The 27,262-nt window shown below is 48.4% G+C and overlaps 1 protein-coding gene across 1 annotated transcript in view; it reads left to right on the plus strand.

Annotated features, from left to right (window-relative positions):
- The window catches only part of TRRAP (transformation/transcription domain associated protein), an 885,394-nt gene that overhangs the window by 221,450 nt on the left and 636,682 nt on the right, over window positions 1-27,262 (plus strand). Inside the window, exon 26 of the mRNA XM_078664902.1 lies at window positions 4,455-4,715. Within this exon, the coding sequence (XP_078521028.1) occupies window positions 4,455-4,715 (261 nt within the window). The remainder of the gene's footprint in view (window positions 1-4,454; window positions 4,716-27,262) is intronic.

Here is a 27,262-nt window from a genome sequence, read left to right on the forward strand (position 1 = left end):
ATAGACAATCCCAGAGGGGTCCACAATTTTTCTCTGTCCACCCTTCACCTTAGAGCCTAGTGTTTCAGGCTACTTATTGCATGCAAAAATTAATGGGGCTTTTTCTGTATCTCCTGCTGACCGGGAATCAAAAAAGCTTCAGGCAGGTGGAAATAAAATCTCAAACGGAAGCCCAGCACTTGTACCTTAATCTAAAATGCCTTCTTGGACGCTTCTCCCTCACTCAGTCGAATATTGCAAACATGGTGATTTGTAGCATGAATCCTCTTCTGGATTCAAATGCTGTGCATCTATTCTTCCATTTCCATTTTTGGTGGGTGTCTTAGGCCACCATTTGGTGGTAAGTCCATTCCCTATGTGATGTCTGACGTGCTCTCCAGAAATTCCTGTTTGCGATCACCATTTTCATTTTCTTTTTAGGTCTCGCCTGTCGATGCGCATGCGCATCGAGCAAGCGAGACTATAGGGGCTCATCGACTCTTTATCTAACTTGCAAGGAATCGTGGCGATTCCTTGCAGTGCCCGTGACTTTTAAGCTCAATGCGCATGTGCATTGAGCTTAAAAGCGCGTGCACAGCCGCCCGCATTCCTCCGACACCTTTGAAGTGAAGCTTAGCTTCACTTCAAAGGCCCGGCTTCTTCACACCCACATGCCGCTCTGCCCCGCTCCGCCCCCTCCCCTGAGTCATCCTGCCTGCCCTCGACGTTCCCCCCGCCCCCTCCCGCCACGCAATGCCGAGAGCTTGTTGTTAAAAAGCTGTTCTTAGTGCCTGCGTTGTGCCGAAGGCTGCCTCTCAGACACGGAGTCTAATGTCACCATGCCACGGCACCGAGTCCTAATGAGCTCTCGCTGGCCCTCATCCACCGGTCCCTCGTCTCCCTGCCGTGGTATGCTCTAAGCACGCAGAGGGGAGGGCCTTACTGCACCTCTAATCTGTCACACTCCCGGGGCTTGTAATTGATGTAGGTTTGTAGAGGATCTAATTCTAGCTCTCGGCTTTCGGGGTTTACCAATTAAACTGCAATAGCCCGTGCAGAAACTGCTGGTGATGCGTTAAGATTCCCATCTGATGTTTAAACAGTTTGCCAGTGCACTGCCATGAAAGGGAATCTGTTTTTAAAATGTAAGCAAGGTCAGGAGCAGGCAAGAGCTCCGGGAGTTTACATATTTTACCCCAATAAGGCACGGAGATCAGTATCCAGCTGTCCTCCCTACTCTCCTGTTCGTTTACGGGCTTCCCTCCTTCCTGTAATATTACAAACTCACCTCCTCTGCGTTCACAGGGTGCCCTCCTCCGTCCTCCTTTACATGTGTACAAGTACTGATTTCCTGTACAGATGCATGTTTGCATTTCCTATATATACTAATGTACTCTAATCGTAATGATCCACCAGCCTCGCTCGTCACCCTCTATACTTTCATGTGCTTACCACCTCTTCTATACATTCACACGCTTCTCCTCTACTTTTGCAGGCTATGCCCTCTTCTGTATACTTACAGTCAACCCTCCTAATATACCTTGGCACGAGTCTCTTTTCTACTGTACATTTGCAGGCTTTCCTTCTCCCCTGTACACTCACATTCATCCCCACTTATTCCCTCCAGTACGTTCCCAGGCCTCTCTGCTATAAATGTATGTATTTCCCGTCCTCTCAAGAACCCTCTTATGCTTCCGTCTTTGCTGTTACATTAACACGCCTTCCCCCACTGTCTGTACATTATCGTGCTACTCTTCTGTACATTAACGTTTCCCTTCTCTTCGGTACATACACATGTTGTTCTCATCTCTCCTCCTGTACATTTACATGCGTTGGCCCTTTCCTCTAAATGTAATTCTTCTCTGTGCATATGTGTATGGATTGGCATTTTAAAGCGCAAAGTTAACTAGGAAACAATAGAGTGCTATACATCACTTCAGGGAATAGGTAAAGGGTCTTGTATATCAAATTGGGATTAAAAAATACAATGCACATATTGCATTTCTGTTTTTTGGGAGGTACAGGGAGATTAAGTAATTTGTCCTGAATTGCACAATGTTAAATCAAGCGCCGGGGCCGGAATTCAAACCTGGGTCCCCAAATCCCAAAGTTGGCAGCTGTAACAGCTAAGTCACATCTCCTACCTTTATTCATTTACAAACCCTCACTCACCCTCACCCTCACTCACCCTCAACCCCTCAGCATCACACTCACTCACCCTCACCCTCACTCACCCTCAACCCCTCACCTACCCTCACCCTCAACCACTCACCCTCACTCACCCTCAACACCTCACTCGCCCTCACCCTCACTCACCCTCAACACCTCAACCTCAACCCCTCACCCTCACTCACCCACCCTCACTCACCCTCACTCTCACTCACCCTCAACCCCTCACCCTCACTCACCCTCACTCACCCTCAACCCCTCACCCTCACCCACCCTCAACCCCTCACCCTCAACCCCTCACCCTCACTCACCCTCACTCACCCTCACCCACCCTCACCCACCCTCACTCACCCTCACCCACCCTCACTCACCCTCACTCACCCTCACTCTCACTCACCCTCAACCCCTCACCCTCACTCACCCTCAACACCTCAACCTCAACCCCTCACCCACCCTCACCCACCCTCACTCACCCTCACTCTCACTCACCCTCAACCCCTCACCCTCACTCACCCTCACTCACCCTCAACCCCTCACCCTCACCCACCCTCAACCCCTCACCCTAACTCACACTCACCCTCACTCACCCTCACCCTCACTCACCCTCACTCACCCTCACTCTCACTCACCCTCACTCACCCTCACTCTCACTCACCCTCAACCCCTCACTCACCCTCACTCACTCACCCTCACTCACCCTCACTCACCCTCACTCACCCTCACTCACCCTCACCCACCCTCACCCACCCTCACTCTCACTCACCCTCACCCTCACTCACCCTCAACCCCTCACCCTCACACAGTGCAATAGGTCTCGGAGCATTTGAGTTAGAGCTTTTACATTTGTTTATGGCTTTTTTTCTTTGTAATTCTTTAGCATTGCCTACAGGAAACAAAAATGCTAAAGATTTACAAAAAAAACCCATAAACAATTCTAAAAGCACTAACTCTAATGCTGCGAGACCTATTGCATTTCCAATGCTTGTTTTCTTTTTCGGTCGGGACGCACGACGGAGGAGCTTTGAAGATTTTTTTCAGACACAGAAAAACACTTACGTTTTTTCCACTGCAAAACACCAAAGACCACTAGGAAGAATAACACTCTTCCACAGAAGGGGAGCTTACTAACCCCGATGGGGTACCTGGCCAGTGAGCACCACGTGGGTGGAGAATGCTGAGGCATGGAGAACATCCCATTTAAATTTTATCCCAACTACCATCACAAATTCGCATAGGGGGACCCCCCACGAGGTCTGCATCTTATTTCTCACGAAGGACCACAGCGCCAAGGACAGCAAGACCAGCACAGAATTTGTCCCAAACCTTTAAAGGCAAAACTTAAATAGCTGCCGGCATACCAAGCCCTGGACGGTGCCCTATGGAACCAGGAGTCGCTCGAGGACCAGGCCTCTCCAGTGGCATTGTTGCCAGTGTGGGGAGAAGCAGGAATATTTCTAAGTTTGTTAACAACCACTTCAAAACAAAATACTTCTCAATTCAGTGGTATAATCTGATGTACTAAGGTGATACGCGTGTGCATGTTAATGAAATACACTTTTGTGAATTTTGAAGAGGTTATCTTATTTGTACACGTTTTTTCCAAGATGTCCTTAAAAATTAAAATGTTACTAAAGTGGTGCCGTCACTTTAGTTAGTTACTTCCTTTCATTATATTCAGTTAACTTGTAGATAAATGCTAGCCTGTTTATTTAACTTATTTCTGAATGTTAGTGCTGAGTCAAGTAAACTACTGCCCTACCTGCTGATTACAAGGGGGGCAAATGTAAAGGTCGAGAATGGCTCCAAATGGCCCTTGGGCGTATATTGAGTGTCACTGCTTTAGTAGGTTGAGGAAAAATGTGAATTATACAATTAACAGACCAGTGGATGGAAAGGGCTGACTGAAACCCCTGTAAGTATGCATAATATACCTATAGTTTTAGTAACAGCAAATGGTCTTGGTTAACGCCTGATTCTAATAGTCATGGATGTCCATTTAAAATGAAAGTTTAGTGCTAAGGTGCTTCATTAGTGTTTGAAGTGGCAGCAGCATTGATTGTCACAGTTGACTCCTTGTAACCTTTGACTGCCCTTGGACCACAGATAAAGAATTCTCACTTTGGGTGTCAGCTCTGTTAATTTATTACAGTGAAATATCTGTAGTGTTTAACTTCACTTATATTCAGATCAATGCTTTCTGTTTGTGTAATGTTTTTTTCTTAATAATGGTAGCATTTCATAATTGAACAATGTCTGTCCAGTGGCTAGCCATAGAATTAAATCTAAACTTGTCCTTGGTATATTAGGTCTCTAATGGAGCAGTTGCCATGGCAAAGACCACCCTGGAGCAGCTTTTGGTTCGATGTGCCACTCCACTAAAGGACGAAGAGAAGACTGAAGACATACTCGTGGCACAGGAGAAGTCCTTTCACCATGTGACCCATGACCTAGTTCGAGAGGTGACTTCCCCCAACTCCACTGTGAGGAAGCAGGCCATGCATTCTCTGCAAGTGCTGGCACAGGTCACTGGGAAGAGTGTTACTGTCATTATGGAGCCACACAAGGAGGTAAGACTCACGAGGACAATATTTCAGTATGATGTAGTTCTTTACAAACATTTTTTTTAATTAAGCATTACTAGGTCAGTTCCTTTGTTTTCTTTCGTGTGGCTCTCCAGTTCTCTTCAGTTTTAATTTAAAGTGACATGCAGTGCCCTCTTCTACCATTCCTGATCTGGTCGCTAAATAAATAATTGCGTTTGATATCTTATAGTATCCTGCTTTATCTCTCAGCCTTTGAGTTTAATGTGTTAAACTGATTTATATTAACCATTTCAGCTTGATTTCTCTTTTATGGTGCATACCATGTTTGTAAGACTTGAGAATCGACATTTGTGAACTCCATGTTTGTCCTTGCTCTGTTTTAAACTGTGATGTGAGAGGTAGGGTGCTGGTACACCATAGATGGCAAATCTCAGGCTGTTACATATTTAGGAATGTTTCTCATTTTCCAGCAATTGAAACTGCATCCCTATTCTCCAAGTTCAGGTTTAGAATAGAGAATGTTTGCAGGTCTTCGTTTATTCAGTTCATTTTCGTATCTGTATTTCTTCATCTTGGGTCAAGACCAGAAACTGACCCTCGATGTAAATTGCTGTGTAGCTTTTTCACTCTGATAAACATTTTTATTGTTTTGACCTCTGCATCTGTAGAGCCTGTCATTTTGGTTAGGGCCATATGATGCAGAAAGGCCTATGAAATCCCAACAGCACTATGCCATTTCTTTCTTTCAGTTTCTTTACACTTCCTATGAAGCTCCCCGGACATAACATTTTTTCCTATGTTCCACTAAGATTTGTAAGAGTTACCTTTCCAAATATTATTTTGAATGTTCAATTTTTCTTAATATTTGAGCATGTCATATTTACTTGTGCCTTCTAGATTTTATTTATTCCTGACCACATTTTATTTCTCTATCGTTCTTTGATAAAATGATTTTTACATACAAGTTTTGTTCCCTATATGTCTGCACTGTGCCCTGGAGGAGGGGGCTGCCTGCCTTGCTGCCTGTGCTATAATAGCGCTTTGATACCCCCGGAACGCCGAAGTTGCTGAGGAAGACTCCTTTCCCCATAAGTCTGCACTGTGCCCTGTAGGAGGTGCTGGCTTGCTGTCTGCGCTGTAACAGCGCTTTGAGACTTGCGGGACCTGCCCGAGCTCGTGCCTAGGCCAAGAGCGAGCTCGTGCCTAGGCAAAGAGCGGGCCCGTTGTTGCCCGGAAGAGACTGGGCCGGGCCGGGCCTCGCCTCTTAGGCCGTATGTTACATCTGGGTCACACCGTTCCTCATTTCTGAATGGCAAAGTGAGGCTGAGTCCTCCAGACGTCTGTTCCAAACGATCCTACATGCTGTGTTTGAGGGCTGATCTTTGTGCCTTAGCTGCCCTGTAACTTAAGAAGGACTGCGCTGATTATTTTAAGCTATTTGTGGGGTTGTCAACGTATTCATCTTTGTCATATTAGTTGGAATTGGCTAGGTGACTGAGAATCGAACTACTGCCAGGACTCTTGTACATTTCCACCCAGGTTGATACCTTCCAGTTCTTTGACAAATTATTTGACTGCTATTGATTAGGTTGCTGTACTTTGATTCTTAGTGGATATTCCCGTTATTCCATCACCATATTTTTGGGTGCCCACTCCTGTTTTATACTGTTTGATTTGAGATATTACTGGTTGCCTGCTTTTCCTTCAGAGTGCAGGGGGTTTTGAAGCGGTGGGGGATTATGGGGGATTGTTGAGACCTTTGAACACCTCTAGGGTGTTGGTGGGTCCGCTTATTTATCCAAATTCTATTTTATTGTTTACGTCATCTGTAAACTTAAGGCTTGCAATGCTGCCCCCTCTCTCACCAATTCCAATAAGTGTGCTAGGAATGTAAGGGATTTGAGGACTCTCAGTCAAATTAATGATCTGATTGTGGCGGTTGAGACGATCTTTAACCCCCTCCTTTCCTTGACGCAGGGCCTCTCCAGAGTGTGAAAACTACAATACACGATATCTTTGGGAAAAAAGTCGGACAGAGTTCGGAGTAGCAAGAGTAAACCTCCTGGAAGCATGATGGCAATTTGCTCTGTGCTGCTTTGGTGCGGTACCCTCCCCCACTTGAAACCGAGGTGGTCTGCTCCAATAGGTTTGCCCCTCTTTTGGGGACTTTAGGGTAGGCAGCGGTCTCATTATGTGGTATATCAAAAATATGACATACCGTGTAGAATTTCCAGGGGTTCCCTCACAAGTGGGCTAGGGCAAGCTCTGTTAGGGGATAGGATGGTCGAGGAGCCTTAACCTTAACACAGAGGAGTGCAAGACATTTGCAAATACACATATTTATCAATAAATTAGACACACGACTCAAGAGGATCCATACCATTATATAAAAATAGCAATTATCTTTATTTATGTTTAGGCATCAGAGAAAAATTGTTCAGTTAAGTACGTCTTTAAATATAAATTCTTATAACTTTAAAAAGTGGACACAGTGCAATTTCTGAGTTTTACATCATTATGCTATGGAAGGAAGACCAAGTTCTTCAGACATGTAGGAGAGTAGGGTCTGCAATCCTATGATCACCCAGATTTTTGCTTTTTGCTGCACTGGTTTACGACTTTCCCTGGCTGTGGGCCTGCTAATCAGACCCACAGCCTAGCTGTTCTCTCTATCCAGATTGTACTCAGGTACTGAATTGGCCCTGGGCCCTCTCCAAGTCCCTGTACCCAGGGCTGAGGTGCACCCAGAAGTCTCCCAGGGGCTGAAGCATGTATTGTGCCACCCCTGGATTGACTAACTAAAACTGACACAACTGGCTGCACGACAGCTGGGGCAAGGTGGTGTACTCACCCTTTGCTTTAGATATAGTATACCTATATCTAACCCTAAAATGGACACACAGATCTCCTATCAGTCACTCCTATGGCAGGCCTTAACAATCCTGAAGGCAGAGTGCTTGGAATCGTGTGAGATGGTGCTCTGGCATGAGCTGAGCCTGTCTGCGGCTTTCGGGATCTATCCCTTAGCCGTTTCCATGATATCGCATACCATATACTCTTAAGTGCATTATAATCCTCGCGGTTATGTGCCAACTCTGGTATCGCTTTATCAAAACATGTCGAGTAAGGTGTCATACGAATTGGAATACTAACCCCTCGCCAATTCTGGCGACGGGGTTAGCATTCCACCCTTCTAGAGGGACACGACATGCATGTAACCTATAACCCGGTTAAAAGTCAGACAGAGCCTTAGCATCCACAAAATGGATGCTGCCACCGAGACACAAGTCTGCCCTCCTGCTGCTGGGAGTCCTCCCAGAGCAGGAGATAAGGACAAAGGGTTTCCTGCCAGGGGCGGTGCCAGCACCGTCTCAGACAGGGTTTTGTGTATTGTAGGTAGGCAGGGCTTTAGAGGAAGGTGACTGCACGTGGCACCCCGGTGCTCACTGTGCATAGGCTGGCTGGAACCAGTTCCAGGGTCACTCCAGACCCTGTGCTGGGGAAAAGCCCGCCAAGGAAGTGGGTGTAACCACCCCCCTCCTAGTCCCACCCCTAGGGCAGGACTTAGTCGCGTGCCAGCCCCTTTTTACAGGATAAAGGTAGAGACTGGCCCCCTTCCAAATCAGATCATCTTTGGAATCAAGATACCACTTTCCACGAAAGGACTTCACGATTTCTTCCTCAAGATTCTCCCTTGTGGCTAAGGAGTAGTCACCCTGCATCCGCAGGCACCACCTAAGAACACTGCGGTCTGCTGCACGTCCTTCCTCCGGAATCCGACTGCCCAGCTCGACGAGACCCGGCTTCCCTGGCACCTCTGACCTCTACCCACCTCTACAGCACAGCTGAGAACCGTGGGTGCGACGAGACCTCGAGGGACCGGCCATCGCCAAGACTGCACGACTTCTGCACAGCAAGCCCACCGAGTAATTTCCTGGTGAGTGCTTTGGGGTCCGAGAAGCCCCCACCCTGAGCAGCTCCAGCACCGAAGAGCAGCCCCCCAGCATCTCCACGATCGGCGTGGGGCCCTTCTGCCTTCTGCTGCTCACCGCGTTGTTTGGCTACTAGCCCGTTGGCTTGTGGCCCTCCTGACGACGCCCGACGACATTTCTGCTGCTGGTCTGGTTGCTCCAGACTGGCCCTTGCTCCCTCCCAGAAGAGGAGCACCCTGGACCCTCCTGGTCCACTCAAGACGCCATTTTGAGTCCACCGCGTGGGCTTGAATTAGCCAAGGCTTGTTGCCCAATCCTGGGTAACTTCGACGCCAACGACTTCATCCTTCGTGGGACAGCTCGCACCTCCATCCTGGTCGCCGACAACGCCTCCTGGTCCGAGAGACTGCAGAGCCCAGCAGCGCCCACTCACCTGACTGCGGTGACTTCGCCCGGTGCCATCCTGGTGCCCACTTAATCACTGGCTAGTGATTCAAGAACTTGGTCCCCTCTGCTTTCAGGTTTTCTTCTTCCTTGATCCAGGCTTGGATCCATCGAACTTTCCTTCACTGGTCGCCTGCCAGCAACTTCTTCCTTCCAGGCTCCCGGTCCGGCAACGAGATTCCCGACGTCTTTTCAGACCTATGCAGCTGCAGCCCCTGGGCTAGGTAACTTCGGCACTTCGGTGTCCCAGCATAGCTTCACTATCCTAGGGTCAGGATCCACTGTCGTTTTCTTCCTACCAGGTCGGGTTCGCCCGTGAACACTAACTTTGCCTTTACTAGCCTCCATAGACTTTGTCCCGCATCCCGCGTGAGAGTGCACACTCTGCACCCGAGTCCCCTGGGCCTCCTAGTAGTAATCTAACGATTCCCTAGTCCAGTCCTAGCGATTCCAAAGCCTATTAGAACTGTTACTTACCTGCTAGTAATTCGCATTCCACTTTTAGTGTATATGGTTTTTCGTGCCCCTCGGGCATTTGCGTAACGTGCTAACTTAAAAGTATTTTCGTAAGAGTTTTGTTGTGTGCCTAGCACCCTGTCCTCATAAAGAGTACAGGGTTGTTGTGATTCTAATAAATACACTGTTTATTTTCATAACACTTGTGTGGTGTCCTTTCACTGGGTGTTCAAGGGGTAATGTGATGGTAAAACAGCTGGCTTAACACGCCCTCTAGAGTCTTAGCCTTAGACTGCTCGTATCCATGCTACTAGGATAGCTGGTCTATAAGGTTGACTTACAACCAATCATCAATAAGGGTTGTTTGGACTGATATATAGTGATCACTAGAATAGTGAACACTGCACATCAGGCCAACTTCTCACATTGGTGAGCAGCGGTTGGGATTTGAGCTTGCTGTTGTTTTACCACACATGCCCTAAGAATATCTTGTGAAAGATCACATAAGTACTAAAGGTACATATAACTTAGCTTAGAATACTCTGAGTTCTACTGAACCAGCTGTTGTAGCTCCTAGGGCCTAGCACACCCTAAACTACAACTCTAGCAAGGGATCAGTAGGCAAACATATAGTGTAGGTAAGTGCACCACTTACACCTCACTAGAAAAGCATGTCGACTCAGGGGGACTCTACTGAGACTCCCCTGGTCAGTGTTGACCCTCCACAGGTCACTTCAAGATATGCAGCTCTCAATTTTCAGGAGATGAGGCAACTCTGTGTCTCCAGGAAACTGAAGCAGGGGTCTAACCCCACCATTCCCTTTCTGATAGGTCTCTTAGAGACATATGATGCCAGAAAGCTTTCTCAGTTACATGAGAACATGCCAGCCTTAGAGGGAACCTCTGGGGATCCAGATCTCCCCAACACTGATTCAGCAGTTGAGGAGGAGGATCAGGAGGTACTCTCTGGGGATGAGGTAGACAAAGGTCTTGAGGTAGTCAGAAGGCTAACTAGGACCAACTTAGACTTACTTGGGCTAGGATCTGGGGGCCCCCCAGTACTGACCCGAAGTGGGCCTAACCTTGGAGTTAGGAGGGATAGATCTCTTTCTAGGGACTCCAATAGATCTCTGCACTCTAATGCCTCTTCTCAGGGGAGAAGGAATCCTCCACAGAGGAGATTTACTTCCCCTCAGAGAAGGGAGCATGAAGCTAGGATGAGACAAGCTGAACTGAGGATTGAAAGGGAAGAAATTGCCCTGGCCAAAGAGAAGCTTGCCCTGGCAAGAGAGCAGCAGATGAGTGGGCTAGCTCCCACTGGTGGCAGCAATCTCCCAAGAGATAGAGAGAAGGGTTTAGATACTAAACACCTGACTAAAATAGTGCCCCCCTTTAAACAAGGGGATGATATCCAGAAATGGATGGCTGCTCTGGAGAGGGCCTGCACTGTGCAGGGCATTCCCCAGAGTCAGTGGGCAGCTATACTGTGGCTCTCCTTTGATGGTAAAGGTAGAGATAAGCTCCTCACTACAAGAGTGGAGGATGCTAACAATTACCAGGTCCTGAAGAATACACTGGTTGATGGGTTTGGTTTAACCACTGAGCAGTACAGGTTGCTGTTCAGAGACACCCAGAAAACTCAGTCTCAGGACTGGTCTGATTTTGTGGATTGTGCCACTAAGGCTTTGGAGGGCTGGTTGCTGGGTAGCAAGGTTACAGATTACACAGGATTGTATAATCTAATGATGAGAGAACAAATTTTAAACAATTGTCAGAACCAGTTGTTGCACCAGCACCTTGTTGATTCAGATCTGACCTCTCCCCAAGAATTGGGAAAGAAGGCAGACAAATGGGTCAGGACAAGGATCAAGCAGAACCAGAACCAGAACCAGGGTGGTCAGAAGAAAGCAGACCAGAAGGGTAATGTTAAGAATGAGCAAAATGACCAGAAGTCTTCACCAGGTCCCCAACAAACCAAAGAGGGTGGGGGTCAGGCTTCCCAGAAGAAGAAGACTCAAGAAGGCCAGTCGAAAAGGTGGTGCCAGTACTGTAAAAGTAAATCTCACTGGTTTAGTGAGTGCACCAAAAGAGGAGGACAAACTCCTGCCACTACAGCCCCTAAGGCAACTGCACCCCCTAGTACAGTCAGTAGTGGTAGTGTACCTCCCAAGGCATTAGTTGGGTTAACCTTGGGTACTGAGGGGTCTGACAACTTAGTTGGCACACTCACTCAGGCTGTCCTTGTCTGTACAGGGGATATGGATATGTCCCCTGAAATAAGTCCCAATACTTTGGGCAAATACAGGCAGACACCTTTGATTAATGGCAAAATGGCTCAGGCCTATAGGGACACTTGTGCCAGTGTCACCATGGTGACACCTAACTTTGTGGACCCTGGACAGATCATGCCAGGTACTGATTTCCTGGTGACCAATGCCAGCAATGTCACTACTAGTCATAGTGTGGCAATTGTGGCTTTCTCCTGGGGTGGAGTGAAGGGACAAAAGAAAGTTGTAGTCAGTTCAGACCTCCCAGTTGATTGTTTGTTGGGCAATGATTTGGAGTCATCACAATGGTCAGAAGTGGAGCAGAGGACTCACATGGAGATGTTAGGCTTGCCAGCACATGTGCTTGCTGTGACTAGGTCACAGGCCAGAAAATGCCCCACTGAACAGGTGCTGGATCCTGAAATGATGGACCAGACACCTTCCAAGAAGAAGAGCAGTAAGGGTAAGGCTTTGCCTTCCCCCTTGCCCCAGGTTGAGGATCAAGTCTCTGAGGAGGCTGATCTAGAAGAGCTGAAGGAAACTGAGCCTAAAGAGCTTGAACTTGATCAAGTTGAGTTTCTGGGCTCAGGGGGACCCTCCAGAGCAGACCTGGGGAAGGAACAGTTGAGCTGCCCTTCCCTTGAACCCCTCAGACAGCAGGCTGCTGCTGAGGCTGCAGGGAATGCCACAGGTGCCCACAGGGTATACTGGGAAGATGGACTCCTGTACTCTGAGTCAAGAGACCCCAAGCCTGGTGCAACCAGGAGGCTGGTCATCCCCTTGTCTCTGAGAGGTTTCCTTCTCACCTTGGCCCATGAGATTCCCCTTGCAGGTCATTTAGGTCAGACAAAGACTTGGGACAGGCTTGTCTCACACTTTCACTGGCCCCATATGAATGAGAATACCAAGGAGTTTTGTCGCTCATGTGTCACTTGCCAAGCCAGTGGTAAGTCAGGTGGCACAACAAAGGCCCCCCTCATACCACTACCTGTGGTGGGGGTTCCCTTTGAAAGAGTGGGGATTGACATTGTTGGTCCAATGGAACCCCAGACAGCATCAGGACACAAGTTTATACTGGTGGTGGTGGACCATGCCACCAGGTATCCTGAGGCTATTCCCCTTAGGACCACTACAGCCCCTGTAGTGGCAAGAGCCCTAGTTGGAGTGTTCTCCAGAGTGGGTTTCCCTAAGGAGGTCGTTTCTGACAGAGGTACAAACTTCATGTCAGGATATCTGACTGCCATGTGGAAAGAGTGTGGTGTGAACTACAAGTTCACCACACCCTATCATCCACAATGCAATGGGCTTGTTGAGAGATTCAACAGGACCCTGAAAGGGATGATTCATGGACTACCTGAACCTCTTAGGAGAAGATGGGATGTCTTGATCCCCTGCCTCTTGTTTGCTTACAGAGAGGTCCCACAGAAGGGGGTTGGCTACAGCCCTTTTGAGCTTCTGTATGGGCATCCTGTAAGAGGACCCCTGTGTTTGGTGAAGGAAGGATGGGAGAGACCTCTCAAAAAGCCTGCAACCAACATAGTGGACTATGTACTTGGTCTCCGCTCCAGGATGGCTGAGTATATGGAAAAGGCATCTAAAAACCTTGAGGCCAGCCAGGAACTTCAAAAAGCTTGGCATGACCAAAAGGCTGTACTGACTGTGTACCAGCCAGGACAGAAGGTGTGGGTGCTGGAGCCAGTGGCCCCAGCAGCTCTGAAAGACAAATGGTCTGGGCCCCACACCATCATTGAGCAAAAGGGAGAGGTTACCTACTTGGTGGACCTTGGAACTCCCAGGAGCCCTCTCAGAGTGCTCCATGTTAACAGGCTCAAGGCATATGTTGACAGGAAGGACATGAGCTTGCTCATGGCCACAGATGAGGGGCAGGAGGAAGAGAGTGACCCTCTCCCAGACCTGCTCACTCAGAATCCTGATGATGGGTCAGTTGATGGTGTTGTCTTTTGTGGCAGCCTCACTGAACATCAGCAACAGGATTGCAGGCAAGTTCTGCAATCCTTCAGACATATGTTCTCTCTGACACCCAGCCAAACTGATTGGTGTACCCATGATGTTGACACTGGAGACAGTCTGCCTGTCAAGAGTAAAATCTACAGACAGCCTGATCATGTTAGAGACTGCATCAAAACTGAAGTGCGGAAAATGTTGGAGCTGGGAGTCATTGAGCCCTCAGATAGCCCTTGGGCTAGCCCAGTAGTTCTAGTGCCAAAGCCTCACACCCAGGGTGGTAAGAGAGAGATGAGGTTTTGCGTAGACTACAGAGGCCTCAATGCAGTCACTAAGACTGATGCCCACCCAATACCAAGAGCAGATGAGCTTATAGATAGATTGGCTTCTGCCAACTTCTTAAGCACATTTGATTTGACAGCTGGGTATTGGCAAATCAGGTTAGCTGAGGAAGCCAAACCTAAGACAGCATTTTCTACCCCTGGAGGGCATTATCAATTTGTGGTAATGCCCTTTGGACTGAAAAATGCACCTGCCACCTTCCAAAGGTTGGTGAATCAAGTCCTCACTGGGCTGGATGACTTCTGTGCAGCATATCTGGACGATATTGCTGTCTTTAGCTCCACCTGGGAGGATCACCTGGTCCACCTGAGGAAAGTGTTAGAGGCCCTGCAAAAGGCAGGCCTCACTATCAAGGCCACCAAGTGCCAGATAGGGCAGACACAGGTTGTATACCTGGGCCACCTTGTAGGTGGAGGCCAGGTTCAGCCACTGGAGAGTAAGATACAGGCCATCAAGGACTGGACTCCTCCAATCACCCAGACTCAGGTTCGAGCTTTCTTGGGCCTGACTGGGTACTATAGGAAGTTTGTCAGAAATTATGGGTCCATAGTGACCCCCCTTAATGACCTGACAAGCAAAAAGATGCCAAAGAAAGTTCAGTGGACAGCAAGCTGTCAGAAAGCATTCAATGACCTAAAGCAGGCCATGTGCACAGCACCTATCCTCAAGAGTCCAGATTACTCCAAGCCATTCATTGTCCAAACAGATGCTTCTGAGTTGGGTGTGGGAGCTGTTCTGTCTCAACTGAATTTTGATGGTAATGATCAGCCTATTGCTTTCATTAGTAGAAGGTTGACACCCAGAGAGAAAAATTGGTCAGCTATTGAGAGGGAGGCCTTTGCTGTGGTCTGGGCCCTGAAGAAGCTGAGGGCCTACTTGTTTGGCACTCACTTCACCATTCAGACAGACCATAAGCCCCTCTTGTGGCTAAATCAGATGAAGGGTGAAAACCCCAAACTGCTTAGGTGGTCCATTTCCCTACAGGGGATGGATTTTACAGTGGAGCATAGACCTGGGACTGATCACAGCAATGCTGATGGGCTCTCCAGGTATTTCCACTTAGAGCAAGAAGACTCACCTGGTCAAGGTTAGTTTATTGTCCCAAAGTTTGGGGGGGGGTCATGTAGGAGAGTAGGGTCTGCAATCCTATGATCACCCAGATTTTTGCTTTTTGCTGCACTGGTTTACGACTTTCCCTGGCTGTGGGCCTGCTAATCAGACCCACAGCCTAGCTGTTCTCTCTATCCAGATTGTACTCAGGTACTGAATTGGCCCTGGGCCCTCTCCAAGTCCCTGTACCCAGGGCTGAGGTGCACCCAGAAGTCTCCCAGGGGCTGAAGCATGTATTGTGCCACCCCTGGATTGACTAACTAAAACTGACACAACTGGCTGCACGACAGCTGGGGCAAGGTGGTGTACTCACCCTTTGCTTTAGATATAGTATACCTATATCTAACCCTAAAATGGACACACAGATCTCCTATCAGTCACTCCTATGGCAGGCCTTAACAATCCTGAAGGCAGAGTGCTTGGAATCGTGTGAGATGGTGCTCTGGCATGAGCTGAGCCTGTCTGCGGCTTTCGGGATCTATCCCTTAGCCGTTTCCATGATATCGCATACCATATACTCTTAAGTGCATTATAATCCTCGCGGTTATGTGCCAACTCTGGTATCGCTTTATCAAAACATGTCGAGTAAGGTGTCATACGAATTGGAATACTAACCCCTCGCCAATTCTGGCGACGGGGTTAGCATTCCACCCTTCTAGAGGGACACGACATGCATGTAACCTATAACCCGGTTAAAAGTCAGACAGAGCCTTAGCATCCACAAAATGGATGCTGCCACCGAGACACAAGTCTGCCCTCCTGCTGCTGGGAGTCCTCCCAGAGCAGGAGATAAGGACAAAGGGTTTCCTGCCAGGGGCGGTGCCAGCACCGTCTCAGACAGGGTTTTGTGTATTGTAGGTAGGCAGGGCTTTAGAGGAAGGTGACTGCACGTGGCACCCCGGTGCTCACTGTGCATAGGCTGGCTGGAACCAGTTCCAGGGTCACTCCAGACCCTGTGCTGGGGAAAAGCCCGCCAAGGAAGTGGGTGTAACCACCCCCCTCCTAGTCCCACCCCTAGGGCAGGACTTAGTCGCGTGCCAGCCCCTTTTTACAGGATAAAGGTAGAGACTGGCCCCCTTCCAAATCAGATCATCTTTGGAATCAAGATACCACTTTCCACGAAAGGACTTCACGATTTCTTCCTCAAGATTCTCCCTTGTGGCTAAGGAGTAGTCACCCTGCATCCGCAGGCACCACCTAAGAACACTGCGGTCTGCTGCACGTCCTTCCTCCGGAATCCGACTGCCCAGCTCGACGAGACCCGGCTTCCCTGGCACCTCTGACCTCTACCCACCTCTACAGCACAGCTGAGAACCGTGGGTGCGACGAGACCTCGAGGGACCGGCCATCGCCAAGACTGCACGACTTCTGCACAGCAAGCCCACCGAGTAATTTCCTGGTGAGTGCTTTGGGGTCCGAGAAGCCCCCACCCTGAGCAGCTCCAGCACCGAAGAGCAGCCCCCCAGCATCTCCACGATCGGCGTGGGGCCCTTCTGCCTTCTGCTGCTCACCGCGTTGTTTGGCTACTAGCCCGTTGGCTTGTGGCCCTCCTGACGACGCCCGACGACATTTCTGCTGCTGGTCTGGTTGCTCCAGACTGACCCTTGCTCCCTCCCAGAAGAGGAGCACCCTGGACCCTCCTGGTCCACTCAAGACGCCATTTTGAGTCCACCGCGTGGGCTTGAATTAGCCAAGGCTTGTTGCCCAATCCTGGGTAACTTCGACGCCAACGACTTCATCCTTCGTGGGACAGCTCGCACCTCCATCCTGGTCGCCGACAACGCCTCCTGGTCCGAGAGACTGCAGAGCCCAGCAGCGCCCACTCACCTGACTGCGGTGACTTCGCCCGGTGCCATCCTGGTGCCCACTTAATCACTGGCTAGTGATTCAAGAACTTGGTCCCCTCTGCTTTCAGGTTTTCTTCTTCCTTGATCCAGGCTTGGATCCATCGAACTTTCCTTCACTGGTCGCCTGCCAGCAACTTCTTCCTTCCAGGCTCCCGGTCCGGCAACGAGATTCCCGACGTCTTTTCAGACCTATGCAGCTGCAGCCCCTGGGCTAGGTAACTTCGGCACTTCGGTGTCCCAGCATAGCCTCACTATCCTAGGGTCAGGATCCACTGTCGTTTTCTTCCTACCAGGTCGGGTTCGCCCGTGAACACTAACTTTGCCTTTACTAGCCTCCATAGACTTTGTCCCGCATCCCGCGTGAGAGTGCACACTCTGCACCCGAGTCCCCTGGGCCTCCTAGTAGTAATCTAACGATTCCCTAGTCCAGTCCTAGCGATTCCAAAGCCTATTAGAACTGTTACTTACCTGCTAGTAATTCGCATTCCACTTTTAGTGTATATGGTTTTTCGTGCCCCTCGGGCATTTGCGTAACGTGCTAACTTAAAAGTATTTTCGTAAGAGTTTTGTTGTGTGCCTAGCACCCTGTCCTCATAAAGAGTACAGGGTTGTTGTGATTCTAATAAATACACTGTTTATTTTCATAACACTTGTGTGGTGTCCTTTCACTGGGTGTTCAAGGGGTAATGTGATGGTAAAACAGCTGGCTTAACACGCCCTCTAGAGTCTTAGCCTTAGACTGCTCGTATCCATGCTACTAGGATAGCTGGTCTATAAGGTTGACTTACAACCAATCATCAATAAGGGTTGTTTGGACTGATATATAGTGATCACTAGAATAGTGAACACTGCACATCAGGCCAACTTCTCACACATGTATAGTACAGAAACTCACAAGACTAGTCTCCAGGAGTTAAGGTGAGTAGTGGGCAAGGTCAAATGCAGCACCTACAGAAAACCACCAGTGGCACAAGGACGGCTGGGTAAAGGGGGGGAAATCAGCATCGGGAGCCCAACAGGTTTCGATGGAGGTCGGTCACTGCGAAAAGAGGCTCCAGGCTCTGGCTGGAAGGCCAGTCGGGTTGAACCAACAGGAATTTCAAGTCTTGTAATGCTCAGATACGTAGGGACATGTGGGGTTCTCTTCTCCACAGCTCAGGGGCGACGTCTGCAGAGGTGACTTTAGGCATCTGTTTTTCTTACCGGGAGCAGTTGCGATTGAGGGGACCTGCGTGCAGAGGTTGCATGCGGCGTCTGGGAGTCCATGAGGTGTGAAACCACATGAGCTCTGGAGGGCTGGGGCACCTTGTTGACACCATTGGCCCACTTCAACTTGGGCGGGGAGCGACGGGTGCAGTGGTTACATATGGGTACATGGTAACTTTCCTTGATCCACATTAGGCACTCGATGTTGACTATTGAACAAGTGGTCGCTTTGGATAGCGCATCTAGATTTTTTTTCTCCCTGACAATAATCCATCAATTGGTGCCTGTAGAGCCATCAGTTGCGGGTTCCTGAGTTGCAAGTTCTTGGGTTGCTAACAAGTGACAAAGCAGCCCCCACAGACTCCAGTTGCATGCAACACCATACTCACACCAGTTCATGCTTTTAGCGATTTGTTTTGGAAGGAATTCTGTGGATCTTTTGGATCTGTCTCTTCTGACACAGTGCATATTCTTCATCGTGCTGGGTGTTGTTTTTGGAGTGTACCTCCCTTTCCCTGGTGTGGGGGTATCTTCTATTTCATATTCTGAGCGATTCGTTCTCTTAAAAAGAATCTTTCTGTGAGTCTCTGAGTTTGACAGTTTTTTGGCTTTTCCAAATTACTACTATTTCTGCAGTAAGGGTTTATCAAGGTATTCATTATTCTTATCTGGTGTTTAAGGGACATCGACAACTTCAGTGCTCAGCAAACCTTGATGATGGCTTGAAATGCTATCGACCTATATGCCAACAGTAAGAAATTGGGCTCTTAGTTTCAATCGATGTGAGATCTTCACAAGTAATAGGTTTGCAATTGTCTCTGAATTGTAAAACAAGTACCGTATTATCAGGGGAGCGAAGCAGAGCAGTCCAAGTCGTGAGATGGTGTGTGCTAGTAATCTCATCTCGCTTGTACTCAACAACAAAATTAAATAAATTGCCTAGTCTGTGCTTTTTCTTATAGAAAGGAAAGGTGCTTTTACTACATAGATAATGCTAAAGACTGCACATTAAAATACAAATAAACCATTCAGTAGCTGGAAATGCCTTTGGTGAACATCCACATAACTTGTTCCACACCTAGTGGGCCCTGGATCATCAGATCACAATTCCCCTGCCCTATACTAGATGCCGAATAACAATATAAGGGGGTGTTCTTATCAATAAAGCAGGCCTACTGGCTTTGTCTGGTTGTCACCACCTAAATTAATACAGAAAACGTTCAATTTCACCTTTGCAATACTATCAGTGGGTATCAGTGGAGAAGTGTGGCTCACTGGTTAGAAGCGGCAGACCCTGAAGCAGAGATCGGCCCGGGACCAGGGTTCAATTCCCGACGTGTCAGGGTCTTGGGTCAATGTCCGCGGACTTGATAATTCTCGCCAAGGGGCCTACGCTAACCATGGGTCCCACTCTGCAACTCTGGGCAATAGCTTGCTTAATCTCCACAACGGCCCCATCAGCGCCGGGGATGCCTGGCTTCACCTTGGAGGTGCCCAGGAGGGACCATCTCACAGGGAAAGCTAGGACGGGTTCCCCAGTGGTATACAGCACCAGGACACTCCGGGATGGAGTAACAGTGCGCTTTATAAGTATACTTACCTTACCTTACAGTGTCAATATGCAGTATGTTATGCCCCACCATTGTTGAAGCCAGTGAAGGTAATGCAACATTCATTATATTGTAAACCTTGCATTGTTAACCACCAACATTATCAATAAACTAGTGAATTAAATGAATACAGCCGTAGAGGTCCCCACACGGCAGTATATGGGGAAAAAGCTCAAACTCCAGAAGAGCTTTGAAAAGCAGGATGTTAGGGGTAGAGGTAGTCTCAAGACCCCAACAGCGTAATTTCCAGCATGGTGGGAGCTAGTCTGCTTTTGGATCCGGCACACATGTGGGGCCAACACTTTCACCTGAAGAAGAGTCTCTCTGGGGGGCAACATTTATTTGATTAAAGAGGAGGCCGCTTGGACAGTTCCTCCTCCAAAAGGGATAAGAAAAACACTGCGCTGACCGCCAAGGCCTAGTCCACCCCAGGGATAATTTTAGATGTCGCAGGGGAGCACTGCGTGATCCATTTCATACTGTGTCCCTGGGGATTCGAACTTTAACTTCTAGCAAGATTTTGATGATCCTGGACTCTCACTCCTCCGGGTGGCCAGCCCTGGCCACCATGAGCCTTTTCTCTGGCCTCTAAGAGAGGCCTTTTTCACAGGGTACTTTATTTCAGTGCTCTCTGTGCCAGACCTGTCCGCTGCCTGTGCTCCTGAGGCTCTCTCATGCTTGTCTGGGTTTCTTCCATATCTCCTCCACAGCCGGCAGGCAGAACACCCTGCCTGCTGCACTCCTCCCTGCCTGCTGCACTCCCCCAGGTCTCCTGGTCATCATGCATTGCCTTTATTTGTCAGCAGCAGAGCAGGGGACAGCCCCCAGGTGAACACTTCAGACTTTCCCTGTAACTGTTCTTCAGTTGGTTTAATGGGATTAGCGCACTGCCCTTTGAGAGACCCATCCTAGTCCTGGGTTCAGCTGCAGTGAAAGTCCTTAAGCCCATCTTGGCAGGGGCATCAATTGCCTTCTCCTTCCAAATGGGCTTACATTCGCTGTCGTTGCTCCCAGGACCAGTGTCTTTAATCAGTCTCTCCCTTGTGGTCGGGTTTTAAGTGGGCGTGGAAAGTTCTAAAACCTAGGGACACCTTGCGAATCTTAGGGTTATATCATCACTCCACTCTCCACCCATATTAGGCCTACCCCAGGTCAGTACCAATCTTTGAAGGGCTAACTGTGCGTAGATACAGGGCTGCTCAATACAGAAGTCTCGTTGGCGCAGCCCCCACTCCTGTGAGCTCACATGTTCATGCGTAACCAGCACAGAGCCTGATCTTAAACGGCAGACATTGGTGGTTAGCACTGTCAATTTACCATGAATTTACTGGTTGTGAGACTCTGGTAGTGAGGTTCACTCTCAGTAAAAGGCCAAGCAGTGTGTAGACAAAGTGGAAAACTCCAGGGTTATAATATTGGGGCATCCACTTTGAAACAGCAACAAAGACTTATTGACTGCATACATATGCAGAATGTGGAATTTGAACTATATTAATAGGAAATTGTACTCTGCAATAATTGTGCCTACTCGGTCTGTCATGTTTCTTGTTGATTACTTTTTGAGTTTATATCTATATCACTGGCACCATGGGCTCACCTTTAACACTGTCGAAACATGATTTGATAATTATCTCATCCGATCAAGTTCTTATTTACATGTTCTCATTTGATTTAAATTTTTGATTACCTAGTCATTATTTTTCATGAATTGATTTGTGATATATTGATTATTATATGATTCACTACACTCTCATAAAGCAATAGTTCTGGTGAACATTGTGGGGTAATTCATGTGGGACATACTCTTCCATTTAGCAAAAAGCTTCCCCCAAGCCTCCTATTTTTTTCTCATCCCACTTCATCTCTTGCCTAAACATAGACAAAACGTTTTCAGCTTCTCGTTAAGATAGAGGCAGAAAGATCATCCCAAGCAGAGAAATAAGAAATGTGTTGCTTCTTATACTTTTAAGATTCAAAAAATGGGGTTTCATGCAGCCTCACTTCTCTGAAGCGATGCCAGGTTCGTCCTGCAATGACCTAATGCTTTGCTTTACCATCCCAGCGCTTAGTATTGTCACAATTAATAGCCAGTTTCCTTGCTGTTACGTTTTTAATCGTCTAAATACACTTAGCTCGTCTTATTTAGTCCATACTGATGTTCTCAAACTACTCTTGTGGTTCTTAGTGCCAGGACACCGTTGCACTTTACAGGTTGTAATTCTCTTATTTATACTTCTGAATGTCAGCAGCCCTTCACGTCAATCCATATTAGCACAACTTTTAGATAACATAAAACCCCAACAATGAACTCCTCTCCAAACCTAGTTTACAATTACCATTGCTTACAAATATTGTAAAACATCTCTTCTCGCGATCCACTTCTGGGACATTGAATGCATGTGGTGGACTGGCCTGTCTGAGACATTACACCCCACCTACCCATAACTTCGAATCATGTTTTCGAGAACTGGGTACACATCCATCTTAACCTTCAAACCCTTCTTTTGTTACCCCTTTTTAGGTCTCGCTGGATCCAGTGCATGCACTGGAAAGACATTTAGTGGTACAAAAGGGGGTGGTGATGTACGGAGCATCTGAATCAATCAAACACTCACACCCAGTCAAAAGATCTGGGTTTAATCCATCACCGTTCTTTAGCCCACTCTGCCACCTCAGTTCAGACATGGCTATATGCAAATCAGTCTGACCCTGTGCCTCATGGGAACAGTCCAGCCCGAACTGCCAAGCCATGTCTTCCCTGGACCGGAAACAAGCTTCCGAGGACCGGTTTCTGGCATTCCAGCCGTCTTCAGCCCGGCTTGCTTGAATCCAGTGGCAAAGTGAGCAAGGGACTCACGTCTGAGCATACCCTGCCACACGAAAGACATTTAGTAGCTGCTTTAATAGTGCTACCTTGCCGGCCATCAGCTTGCTATTACGCGCATAAGCACGCGCGACGTGCACAGCACTTTTTTCCATCGCGAGCGCACCACTCCCTTTTTTTTAAATTTCATTTTTGCACGCACCCACAACTCATGGTCGCGGCCAATGCTTGTTTTCTTATGTGTGAGTACACGTTTCCTCGCCACAAGCTGTCACAACATTATTCCTCGTGCTGTATTTAAGAACGTGACGTCCTAGAGATCGTTACCGCAACGTGGCTCTCGGTTTTCCTGAGAAAATAAATCTACTTGCTGTTCTTACGTTGATTCTTAGTTACTACACTCAGCCAGATGATCTTGAACTTCAAGTCAGATGTCCGGATTACTCCAATGGAGTGATGCAATTGCAAAGGCTCCAGCAGTCCCACCCTAAAGTGACCACCAGTTCGCTACTTACAGGGACCGTCCGTGCACTACTAAATGCAATTACAATACAATTCAGCCTGATGGCTGTCCTCCAGTGTTGATCCTTTTAAACAACATAATTGCTTCATAATTTTAACACATACGGGTTACATGCCAGCCAATCACAAGAGTGACTACATTCTCAGTCGTTTAGGAGTGGACAGTATAATGTAAATATGTAAGGGGACCTAGGATTGGCGCCTTGGTATATCTAGCCAATCCTAATGCGCCAGGCGAAATTCTGAAGTGGTGATTCGTTATGGAGCCTCCTCACTTCCTCTCTGTGTGTCGTCATTTTACAGAGAACCAGTTATGCTGCTGGTTGGGTTTTGTTTGCCTGCTTGAGTTATATCTGCTATGGGTTTATCGCGATCTGGGTGTTTAGGGCTTTGGGCTGGTAGTGGGAATTACGTAGCACGCAGGCACCATCATCATGCTTTTTAGGTCTCGGCTAGCCGCGCGAAGCGCGTCTCCGCCGAGAACCTTTTGTCGCCATGTGTGCTTCCCAGGAGACAATCCTGGCCGCGCGCATCGCCTTGGAGACGAATTCAAACTGACACGCGCACGCGAACGAGCGCTGTGGTCAGGCGCTGTCTCCTGGGAAGCACACACGCATGCGCATACACACACACACAAGCGCCCACGCACGCACATACATACAGAGACACCCCACCCCCGCTCACATACACACACACACGCGCGCACACACACGAGTACACCCCCCCCTCTCCCCTGCCGTCGCACACATGCATATACACACACACACACACACACACACACACAACAAGGGAACCGAGCCCCCCCCCCAAGCCCTTTGCAACTTACCAGGTGAATTCTGAGGGACTCCGCTCTCCTTCTGGCGTCGCGAGACGCTTTCACTCCGCCTTCTCTTCCGGTCCGGACGCCGCCCCGCCCCCGGCGACTTTGCCTGACTTCCGGTGAGGCTGCTGGGCTCGTGAGTAACAGTGACTTCCTTGTTTTTCAAGTTCGCGGACGCTTGTTGTACTTTCCGCTTTGCATAAGATGCCCCCTCCTTTCAATCTTTCATTCGATCCTTCCTTGTTCCCGCGCTTTTGTTTCTAGTTTGCATCGCCCTCTTTCGCGACCCCTCCCTGCTCTCTAGTTCTTGCATCCCGCTCCAGCGTGTCTCGTATTTTTTTTCTTTCACCTATCGCCACAATACATATGACTGCCCGGTCTCCAAAGTGACACCTTGTCACCAGGGATGCCGTGTCGAGCCCAGAGTTTTCCATGTCACAATCGATATTTTCAGGTATTTAGTGACAGTGTAACTGGTTACGCTGACGTGACCCAGGGATACAAGTCACATCATTTAATAGATTTATGTACGAATAAAAGGAGGGCACGCAGCCATACGCTTGGAAGTTAAGTAGTAAATAATGAATGCACAGGACTGAAAATGTTTTCCCTACGGCGTGCAGTAGTCTTGCAGCATTTCATTAACCCCATATTTCAGTCACACGCCCCTCCCTTCCTCTCTGCCCCTCTCTCTCTCTCTCTCTCTCTCTCTCTTCATATGGCCTCTTTTGACCGTTGCCGCCTTCCTCCTTACATTCGGTCCCAACACTTCCACCACTCCGCCCCCACCTTTTATCTCCTCAGGTTCACCATCCCCACTATCGCTTAAAAGACTTATTTTTCTCGAGCCTTGTTCTTCCCGCTGTTGTAAGAGTGACCCTCACCGGCGTGTCTGCCATCTATCAACACGTCGACCCACCCCCGCCTTTCACACACCTGAACGAAAGGGCACACACGGGTATTTAGAGAAAGATAAGAAAGGCATTTTAAGTGGTTCAATCGGAAATCCAGGTGTCCTTGGGCGCAGTCCTACTGATCGGAAGGGGGTCTGGCATTCCAGAATGAATGAGGGATGGGGGTCGAATCCCAAGGCACGCATCCGGTAAACACTAGGAATATCCCCTGGCCACATCTGTTAAGTTATTTAAAACACTGATTTGCAACGTTTTTTATGAAACCATGATGGGAAAATTTCACATTATTTTCTCGGGCAGTTAAATACACCTTTACACGGTTATAAATTGTGTTCTGTTTTATTTAGCAGTCTTTTTACACCTGTAGAAGAGTTTGGAGAAGTTAATAAGTGAAATAACTTATCATTGTTTATATTTCCCCATTGCTAATTACATTATTGGCCTTGGCCAACTTCCCGGAATAGTTGTCTCCACCGGGAATTTCCGAGAAGCATGCAAGTGTCTGCAACATTGAACGGGGTGTCACTGGCATCCTACTAACCCATTGGTGTTACATTTTTTTGTAACGAGGCCTTCTTGAGTAAAGAAATGTATGCTAACCTCCCAAATGACTGGCCTGAAACAGATACTGTGTGAAATGTCATATTGCCTCGTTTCAGATTTCGCCTTGGGCAGAACATGAGCTGTCTGTTGCGAGACCTTTTGTTACCTTACAGGGGGCTTACATGCCGCCCATTCCTTACTATTGGTTGGTTTCATTGACACTCATTTGCTTCCTTCTAATTTGTCCGCATCTGTAGTCTTCCGTCCTAGCATCAGGATCTCGTAAACACAGATCCTTTGGTTAATTTGCTTAGAGCGGTGGGATTAGAAAATTATTTGTGTCAGAATGGTGAAGAGCCGGCACCCCACAGGCTTGCACCTGCAGTACCTGGCCGGTCTGTCCACTTGTTTCTTTTGCTGTTATCTTTCCTTTTTTTTGCTTCCTGGACAACAATAAGATGAAAAGCTCTTACTTTAGAAAACCTTTAAAAGTTCATGTCATTTCTTTATGGTGATGTGCTTTGAACGGAGGGACACGGGTCGTATATTTAAAAACGATTGCACCAAAAACTACCAGACAAGTGTACACACAGACACCACCACTGCCATACACACACGGATACCACCACTGCCATACACACACACCACCACTGCCATGCACACACAGACACAACCACTGCCATGCACACACGGACACAACCACTGCCATGCACACACGGACACAACCACTGCCATGCACACACGGACACCACCACTGTCATACACACACGGATACCACCACTGCCATGCACACACAGACACCACCACTGCCATACACACACGGACACCACCACTGCCATGCACACACAGACACCACCACTCCCATGCACACACGGACACCACCACTCCCATGCACACACGGACACAACCACTGCCATGCACACACGGACACCTCCACTGCCATGCACACAGACACCACCACTGCCATACACACACGGACACCACCACTGCCATGCACACACAGACACCGCCACTGCCATGCACACACGGACACCGCCACTGCCATGCACACACGGACACCGCCACTGCCATGCACACACGGACACCGCCACTGCCATGCACACACGGACACCGCCACTGCCATGCACACACGGACACCGCCACTGCCATGCACACACGGACACCGCCACTGCCATGCACACACAGACACCGCCACTGCCATGCACACACAGACACCACTACTCCCATGCACACACGGACACCGCCACTGCCATACACACACGGACACCACCACTGCCAGTCACACACGGACACCACCACTCCCATGCACACACGGACACCACCACTCCCATGCAGACACGGACACCACCCGTGCTTAATTTGTAAAAAAAAAAGTGCCAGGGATTTCATTTGTAAAAAATTAAGTGAAAGGGCACTCGTCAGGAGGCTACTGTAGTTTGCCATACACATTACGCGACTTTGAGCTATTGGCATTGTAAATGACAATGTCTTTTATTTATGTTTTGGTTTTTAAAACATAAATAAAAGACCATGTCATTTAAAATGTCAAGACCTTAAACTCGCGTTCATTTACAATGCTAATAGCTCTAACTTTTGCAATGCCGAGACCGTTGCATTGTAAATGCTTGTTTAAAAATTCCTTTTAGAGCGCGCGTGTGCACCACTCCCGGGCTTGCTCTAGCTCTTGTGTTTTTCCTCACACCCATCCCACTCTCTGCCTGCCCTCTCCTTCCAAGCGCCTAACTAGTTTCAGTGCAGGCTGTCCAGCT

Source organism: Lissotriton helveticus, chromosome 10, assembly GCF_964261635.1.
Source record: "Lissotriton helveticus chromosome 10, aLisHel1.1, whole genome shotgun sequence".
Taxonomy (NCBI): domain Eukaryota; kingdom Metazoa; phylum Chordata; class Amphibia; order Caudata; family Salamandridae; genus Lissotriton; species Lissotriton helveticus.